The 9631-nt window shown below is 38.0% G+C and overlaps 1 protein-coding gene across 1 annotated transcript; it reads right to left on the bottom strand.

Annotated features, from left to right (window-relative positions):
* Window positions 1-835: 835 nt before the first annotated feature.
* On the bottom strand, window positions 836-1754 carry LOC6542542 (craniofacial development protein 1). The gene is made up of 2 exons (XM_001970856.3): window positions 1049-1754; window positions 836-986 (listed from the first exon to the last, which is right to left on the bottom strand). Exons 1-2 carry the CDS (start codon window positions 1741-1743, stop codon window positions 896-898), a joined length of 786 nt encoding a protein of 261 aa, XP_001970892.2. The 5' UTR covers window positions 1744-1754; the 3' UTR covers window positions 836-895.
* Between the last annotated feature and the right edge of the window lie 7877 nt (window positions 1755-9631).

The raw sequence follows: 9631 nt of genomic DNA on the forward strand, positions 1-9631 counted from the left end.
TTTTTCAGAATTTCAGGTATTACTAAAACTGTAGTTTTTGCGTGCGGTCAACTTCATCGCTAACTAGGAACTTTATCCACTAACTATTACAACAAAATATTCCACGATAACTTTTTATAAAATAATACATCACATCGTTTAAAAATAACCGTTTTCTATATCTCTTAAACTGAGTATCGATCGACTCAACATACAGAAGTTTTTAAAGTATAAAACATTCAGTCCTGCCCAATAACCTCAAATTTCAAAAGGTGATTGGTCCCATCAGATATATTTATATCAGATGGGTCATTGGTTCTGATTAGACTATCGTAATTCTATGGGTCTTCGTCATTACTTGGACTGCCCGTTGACACTGATTTGTGGCGTTTTGGATCCTGCAAGATTTTTTTCGTTGTAAGCACAATTACCTTTTAACAAACTATTTTAGATAAAAACTATTTCTAAATTTCATATAATTTCGTCATTAGGTAATCCTAGCTTATTTTCTTATTTATAAGAAATCAAACGAAAAAGTTCTAATAGCAGGGGCCAGCAACAATTTGGAAAAATAAAGAACAAGGGGGAGTCAGGTATTTTTCCTTGTATGTTTTAAGTTTTCAAATAAAATGTCCTTTTTGTAGCTTACACTTTTTTTATTCGTTTTTCTATTTGTTATAGAAAAAGTTTAGAAAATTAAGTAGTTGATTACAAGACCATTTTTTTTTCGGTTGATTTCATAATTCAACTTTTTTTTCATTTGGTGTTAGATCAACCAATTTTTTATTTTGTCATAGAGTATAATTTATTATATTTAAAACACTATTCTTTTATATATTCTTTTAAACCGCAAACCGCGAAAAATGTAAAAGTTCAATCGTCAGTTTATAAATACTAGTCGACGTAGTTTTGGCCTTTAGTATGGTCTGCGAGACTGGCGCAAGTTCTTCTCAATTTCAAACTGCCTAAGATCGGTTCTCTGCAAAAAGTCTTGGCGGTCCAAATACCTAATTCGTCAGTTAATAAAATTTAGTTAATCCATTTAAATGCAGTCTTCATTCGAACTCACCCGTCCTTGCCTTTGTTATGAGAGCACAGAAGTTCGTCTATGCCTTCGTCTTGTTTAAATATTTTCCAATCCAATTGTGACCTTTCAAGTACTGACAAGTTTCTTTTCTTTTCGAGTTTATTCATAATAGAGCCAATACCGTTTTCAGCGGATGGTCGTTTAATTTTTCCGAGTCTTGAAACTGAAGCAGGCGTAGTCCACTTGTTTTTGGGACAGTAATGTTTTGGAGTTTGTATTATTTCCGTTCCGTTATATTTAATACAACTCTCTTTGGAACTATTGCAAGCGTTGATCTTTTTTCCTCCGGCGAAATCAGTTTTTTGGTCGATGACACTTTCAGTTACAACGCCACCAAGAAAATCGGCCCATAAAGCATCCGATCGCGATTTATCAGATTCTTCTTCTGAATTAAGGTCGTTCTTTTCCGCAGACTTATAGTTTTTATTATCGCTTACAGAATGCCTTGTTATTCGCAAAGCCTTCGCAGTATGCTTGGATTTTTCCAACTTTTTCAAAATATCAGTTTCACTGTCATCGCGCTCCTTGCTGGAAGTCATCAAATCAACATAATAATCCTCGTCGCTATCAGAATCCCATGCGTGTTCCTCTTTTAGGTTCATGGCGTCGTGCTTTTCAAAAAAACTGTTTCTTGTTTCTACAAAATATGACCCCATCTTGAACAAAGTTAAATCCATAAAATCCTTGATATTTTCATAAACATTTAAGTATTAATTCCACTACGATAGATGTATGTCTTATGCCATATTCTCAACGATATTTATTTAACATCCCCATTTGCTGCCCATAACAGTGGGAATAGTTTCCAGAATATATATTTACTCTTAAATATATATTTACACTATTGAAATTTTAATTATACATGTAAAATACGGTTGATAATTATTAATTGAAATGACCCGCTTTCGTTTTGTCTAGGGCATATATATATTTTTTAAATTATAACTATATTTATTTGTAATAATTACTGCTCAAAACCGGTACCAAACTGTAACAGTTAGAAACAAATCAATATAAAATAACATACAAATAATTATATATTACAAACAAACAAGAGTTACTCGAAAGCGGTGGAAAATTATTGTTGTGATATTCAAATATTCAGTATTAAATCAATTTTTTTATATAATTTTATCAAATATTTAATATAATATAGTTACGACTAACCACAAAATATAATATAGTGACGACTAACCACAAAATATGGAGCAAAATAAATTCAATTTAAAGATCTGTTATTTGTGATGTTTGAAGAAACGATTTGCTAACTACTAGGTTATTAGGTATTTTTCCGACCCAATAAAGTATATAATTACAACTTCGCGGTTTGTTGGTTTATAAAAAAAATATTTTTATTAATCAAAAACTTAAGCGAACGTCGGAGACAAATTCACGTCTTATACAATTAAAGTATGAATAAAATCTAAATCTAATTTGCAAAGCGAACGCTTAGCAAACCCTTGGCTGAGCTTATTTACTTCTTCATATTGAGCGTACATGGGCTTTCATTTATGTTTACGTTAATTAGGCGCTCTCTTGAGTGGATTGCGCATGGATACAGATCAGCCGAGTTTGAGCTACGTGGAAAGTTTTGACCCTTTAAGCTGTGTAAGCAGTTTTCACCCTTCTAGTGGGAATAACGAATAAGACTGCGGATGTTCATGTTAAATTGTTTACATCGGCCGAATTTGTTATTGTCACCAAGAAGTTGGGGTTCTTATGTGCTAAGGCATTCTTGGTTCTATGTTCTATTGTTGCTAAGTAAGAGAATATATAAAGTGGCTGGTATATGTTGTAGATATATGTTATGTGGTTGAGCATTACATATGTCACTATATAGTTCTTATTCAGAATTACTAGCCGATTCGATCTGTGTCTGTCCGTCTGTTGGTACTATACAAATTACTAAGTTAATTTTAAGCAAGTCGGTTCAAGTGACGCCTGTACAAGTTTGTTTCAAAATATGGCTACTGACAGCCATACGACCACAAACTCTCAAAACTGTCACTTACACACTTTAGGAACATTTTTCTAATTTTTCATCTTCCCAAACAGATAATCTTGAATGCCCACAAACCGCCAAAGACTACTACGCACTTTTGTAAAATTATTTTCATTTTTTCATCTTATTATTTGTCTGCACGTTTTTTTGATATGTCAAACAAATTTTGGTCACGTCCACACTAACGCCCACAAACAGCAACGAGAAGGAGTTAGCTAAAGTTAAAGATATTCAAGTAGACAACTGATGATATTTTAATTCTTCATATGGTTATAAATTACGTCTAACATATCTAAGGGCAAGAGATGGGCGAATTTGTCAGAGCCTTACACTATGCACAGTATTTATTATATTATAATATATATGTCGGAGTATAAAGATTATGCATGAACTTGAATTATTTCATCATATTATGTTTTGCGTCTTTGCATTGTGGTTGTCCGTCGTTTTTCTGCAAGTACCGTTGGAGCGGGGCGACAACGACGCGTCGCCTGTCTAGTTGCACGACGATGCGTCGCGACGTTGCCGCCGAGTGTGGTTCGAGTTTTCGTATAGGCTGTTAGAAAACGAGCAGGGCAGTATGCTTGAGTGATCGCCTGTGAATAGTTCGAAACGCGCTGCGCTCTAATGGGAGACGAAGAGAATTCGACATCAGAAGTGGGATCGGGCCCTATACCTTCAACAGTAGATGGACCATGGCGTACTATTATGGAACTACAAAATAAAAATTTAATTGAACTTGTGCGGGCCATACAAACAACAGCATCTGATGCGGGGCAAAGTAAAGCGGTGCAACTACCCAAATTCAACCCAGACAAGGCAGGCGCAATCGCTTCATCGTGGTGTAACACCGTTGAAATTATTTTGAAAGAAATTGCATTAAAAGACAGCGCGCTGGTAGTGGCATTAAGTTCAGCACTAGAGGGCAGCGCTTCGCAATGGCTCTCCCAAGTGTGTTACGCTGACATGACCTGGCTCGAGTTTAAAGAACTGTTTATCCATCGCTTTGACACTATAGAAACACCAGCCGCCATGTTTCTAAGTATGTTGTCTAAACGACCGACTGACGGCGAATGTCTTGCAGTTCATGAAAGCCGCATGGTAACAGAACTAACGACGAAATGGCGCCAAATGGAAACGGAAGAAATTGCTGTGTCCGTCACTCTCGCGTTGCTGGCAAATGTTGATAACCGTTTGCAGCGTTTAAGTTTTACATCAAATGTTCGAACCAGAGGCGATTTACAGTCCGAATTGAAAGCGTTCACTTTTAATAAACGGAAAAATGGTTCCACGGAGCAACAAACAGAAACTTTTTCTAAACGGCATAAGCAGTCATCTATAGAGTGTCATTTCTGGGAAAATTCGGACACAAAATGATTGAATGAGATTTAGGAAACAACAAAATCAGTTTGCCAACGACACAGAACGACATGACAGACACGATGGTCATCAACGCGAAAAATCAAGTGTAACTTGCTACAAGTGCGGTGACCAGGGTCAGATATGTGCAAAGAAGGAAGCTGATGGGAGCAAAACATCCAACCGAGAAAAGCGAGTGGAGCAGTGCAGTGTTGCAGTACCTAAGGGATTCTTAAATTCTTAAAGGCCAAATTTTCAAAATCACGTTTGATTCTGGAGCTGAATGCTCGCTGCTGAAAGAAAAGCTAAGTACTAAATTTTCTGGTAAAAGATTTAATAATATTTGTCTAAACATGTGTTTAGACATGATAAGTAGACAAACTATAAATATGTTGTATTTAAGGGCTGCAATAAACATGTCGCGGGACAGCATAAGTGGTAACTACAGATAAGTACGATTGCAGTGGTCTATTGCCGATAAATATAAATATAAATATAAATATATTTATATTGTCGGAAAGATCTGTGAAATTGATGCAAGACCAAGGAGAGCTGCAGAACAAAATACTGCAAGCAATCAAGGAAAAGGCATCTATACCAGCAATAGAAGCATTGGTAGTTCGATTTACTACTAACAACAATGCGCTGGTAAAATTGGGAGTTGGCGATCATCAATATTTTAATGATAAAATATTTATTAAAACTATGGATGCTATCAAGGCCTACAAGGAGTCACAATTAAAGGTAGAAACACTTGAAGAGATAAATATACCAAGCGGATCAAAATCCGCATCAGTCCAGTTGATAATCTGGTTCAACTGGTGGATAGAAGAGCGGACAGGGTGAGGCAACAGATGAGCCTAATCTACGAAATTCTAGATAGTTCAAGTGAGATTGAACTAGACAAGCAGCTGGCAATGATGAAAAGTCATTGGTCCAACGTGACGGACACACTGAAACTGTTTGAAAACAATTATGACAAAACAGTCTTTGATCAAGATGTGGCAGACATTCTGCAATCTGAAGTTGCCTCACTAGAGATGGTACTTCAAAGGAAATTGGAACAGTTCAGAACGACGTGCCAGAAGTCCCAAAAGTGGACCTTCCAACGTTCAATGGAAATGCGAAGGAAGGGCCAACATTTTACGAGCTGTTCTCTGAGCTAATCGACAGCATGAAGGATCTCAGCAACACAAGGAAGCTGGGATATTTAAGAGCCTGCTTAAAAGGAGAAGCTCAAATGGTGGTTAGCCATTTGATAACGGAATCAGCGGCTAGCTATACAGCAGCGTGGGAGCTTATCTGCAAACGCTATGAGAATAGCAGAAAAATATTCTCAAAACACTTCAACAAATTAATGGAACTGGAGTGCTTGCTGCCCCATAATGAGAAAAAATTTAAGGAAGTTTTTGGATACTACGACCGAGAGCATATTCATCATAAAGGAAAAAGGAAAAATAGAAAGCTCTGCTGACGTAATTTTAGCAGAAATTCTACTGCGGAAATTTTCGCCAGAAGCCTTGTAGCTGTATGAACAGCATGTAAAAAAGGCAAGAGCTATACAGTCCTTACAAGACGTACTGGGATTATTGAGCAACAATACAACTCAGTAAATGCCATTACTAAAAATACCGCTCAGCTTGCTACAAGAAAAGTGCAAGTTATATCCTGTGCCTTTTGCCCTAAGGATGGCCACGATATGATAAAGTGTCTCAGATTCAGAGCACAATCAATCGAAAAAAGAAAAGAATTCGTTCAAAAGAACAGCATGTGCTTTAGATGCTTTGGAAAGCATAATGCTATCGACTGCAGAAAGGAAATTACATGCAATCGATGCTCCAAAAGACACAACAGCCTTCTGCATGAAGACACAAAACGCAGTATCAACAGCAATAGCCTTAAGCAAGGCCAAGACACACTATTGGCTACAGCTGTTGTTTTAGTGAAAAACAAAGCTGGAGGTTACAACGAGTTGAGGGCGCTTATTGACGGTGGATCCCAGAAGACGCTGATTTCAGAGGAAGCAGCACAAATATTAAGGATTCCCAGAGTAAGGACTACTTTAGAGGTCGAAGGTATCTCCCAGACTACTCAATTATCAAAAAATAGCGTCCAACTGACGATCAAACCAAAAATTCCAAGCAGCTTCAAAACATCAACGGAATCATTGGTTTTACCAACACTCCATAGAGCCCTTCCCAGCAAAAAGTTTGATATTGATATCAACAAAGAGTGGAAGGGCTACAGGCTAGCATATCCACGACTCAACGAGACAAGCAGAATTGACATGGTGATAGGTGTGGATCTATTTCCCCTGATTATGATGGAGAAAATAAAAACCGTGAATGGAATCTTAGGACAAAAAACCAGATTTGGATGGATTGTGTCCGGAAATATAACTCGAGGAGCAAAGCAAAAAATTATAAGTGCAATTAATCTAAAGGACCTGGAAAGCTTTTGGGAATTGGAAGATGAAGCCGATGAAACGATTACAGACAATGCAGAATGCGAAAGAAAATTCCAAGAAACAACTGTCATCAACGAGGAAGGCAGATTTGTGGTTTCAATTCCATTCCACAAAGAGGCAAAGCTGGGAGACTCTCGCAAACAGGCAATGGAAAGGTTTATGCAAATAGAAAAGAAGTTTCAAAGAAACCCAAAGAACTGGGCTGCATACAACGAATTAATGAAAGAATGGGACATATGGAATCTGTAAAGACAACGGGTCAAGGTAAATACTATTTACCCCATCAAGCAATCATCAGGCCTGGAAGCTTAACTACGAAGCTACGAGTAGTTTTTGACGCATCCGCAAAGACGACAAATGGACTAAGCCTAAATGACGTTATTATAGCTGGTCCTAAGATTCAAAAGGATATATTCGATATTCTAATTAAATGGCGCAAGTGGCAATATGTTATGGTAGCTGACATTGAAAAAATGTATCGCCAAATAAAGTTAGCTGAGAAAGACCAAGAATACCAATATATCCTATGGAGGGATGATCCAAAATTGCAGCACCTTTCTTAGCAGTCCGATGTCTACGAGAGTTGGCAGATCGCTTTTGCCAAGAGGATAGCGTCTTAGCAGAAACAGTAAGAGACGACTTTTATATGGATGACCTCATAACTGGTGGAGACACAGTCAACGAGTGCTATGAACTTCAAAGGAAATTGAGACAAGTGATGGAGAAGGCCGGCATGCATCTGCGAAAATGGGTTGCAAATGACGAATGTATTTTAGCCGACATTCAGGACGACGGTGCTACGGAGAAAATCTGCATTGAGGAGAATGAATCGATCAAAACCTTAGGACTCCAATGGGATCCGAAGAAGGATACATTTACGTTTTCGGCAGAAAACCCAATGCTAACACGCATAACAAAGCGGTTAGTGTTATCACAGTTGTCCAGAATTTTCGACCCACTAGGATGGTTGGCACCTGTAACGATTTAAGGCAAATGTTTCATTCAGGAACTGTGGAAGTTACCGATGACTTGGGACGTTGAATTGGAATCCAACTTAGCAAACTGGTGGATGGAATATGCTAAAGGTCTATCAGATTTAGAAGAAATTAACATTTCACGCTGGACTGGATGCTCCAAAGGTATTATGGAGCTACATGGATTCTGCGATGCATCAGAGAAAGCATATGCAGCGGCTGTGTATACAAAAGTAGGCGGCAGAGTTACTTTGCTAGCAGCAAAAAGCAAAGTAAATCCTATAAAAAACAGGAAAACAATTCCAAAGTTGGAATTATGTGCTGCGCATTTACTAGCAAAGTTATTAGCGAAAGTGCAGACTATATGGAGCAACAAGATTACAACGCATGCATGGAGTGATTCGCAAATTACTATTGCTTGGTTACAGAACAAGCGCAGCAAAGATAAGTTCGTCAGAACTAGAGTGGAAGATATCAATAAACTAATTCCCAATGTCAAATGGAATTACGTTAAGTCGGAAGAAAATCCAGCAGACGTGGCTTCAAGAGGGATATCACCGCAAGCTCTTAAAATCTGTGAAATTTGGTGGAGAGGGCCGAATTGGCTATCTATAGATGCACAACACTGGCCCACTCAAAAGGAATCGGAAATTGTTGTGGTATCCACATTGATAAAATCCGAATATCTGCAAAACCATCTTTTATCGAAGTATTCATCGATCGACAAACTTCATAGAGTAATGGCGTATGTATTACGCTTCATAACAAAGCTGAGAGGAAGATCGCAACAGCCGTCACATCTTACGGTGGAGGAATTAAAGCTAGCGAAGATTGCTGTGGTAAAGATACAACAACAGCTAGATTTTGGACACGAAGTCAGACTACTCAAAAACAAAAGACCATTAGACCCAAAGTGTAAGTTACAGGCGCTAAATCCTTCTTTGGATAGTGATGGCGTACTTCGAGTTGGTAGACGACTACAAAACGCAATGATACCGTATAATGTAAAACATCCAATTATACTGGATAAGTCACATTTGACTTGGTTAATTGTAAAGGGTTCTCATAAAGAAACTCTGCATGGCGGAATTAACATTATGAGAACTTATATTCAGAGGGAGTTCTGGAAATTTGGCATACAAAATTCCTTAAAGAAATATTTAAGCGAATGTATTGTATGCATACGATACAAGCAAGAGATGTCCAGTCAACTGATGGGAAATTTACCAGTTTATCGAGTAACGGCTGATTACTCGTTTCAAAATACTGGAAGCGACTACGCCGGACCGTTCCAGATTCGCTGCTCAAAGGGAAGAGGTTAAAAAACTTATAAGGGATACATTTGTGTATTTGTTTGTATGGCAACAAAAGCGATACATCTGGAAGCTGTTAGCGACCTTTCATCAGACAAATTCCTGGAGGTTTTTCGACGGTTCTTCGCAAGACGAGGCAAGAGTGAGAACATATACTCAGATAATGGAACAAACTTTGTAGGAGCTTCAAGAGTATTGGACAAAGAATTTGTAGCTGCCATTAAAAACAATAATGAGTTAGCACCTACACTAGAAAAAGAAGGCATCAAGTGGCACTTTATTCCCCCGGGAAGCCCCCACATGGGAGGTGTATGGGAAGCCGGTGTAAAATCAGTGAAGCATCACCTTAAACGAGTTATTGGTGAAAACAGCTTTACATATGAAGAATTTGCATCGCTGCTATGTCAAATCGAAGCAGTGCTAAACTCGCGCCCATTAGTCACTGTAAGG

This window comes from Drosophila erecta, unplaced genomic scaffold, assembly GCF_003286155.1.
Source record: "Drosophila erecta strain 14021-0224.00,06,07 unplaced genomic scaffold, DereRS2 tig00000219-arrow-pilon, whole genome shotgun sequence".
Taxonomy (NCBI): domain Eukaryota; kingdom Metazoa; phylum Arthropoda; class Insecta; order Diptera; family Drosophilidae; genus Drosophila; species Drosophila erecta.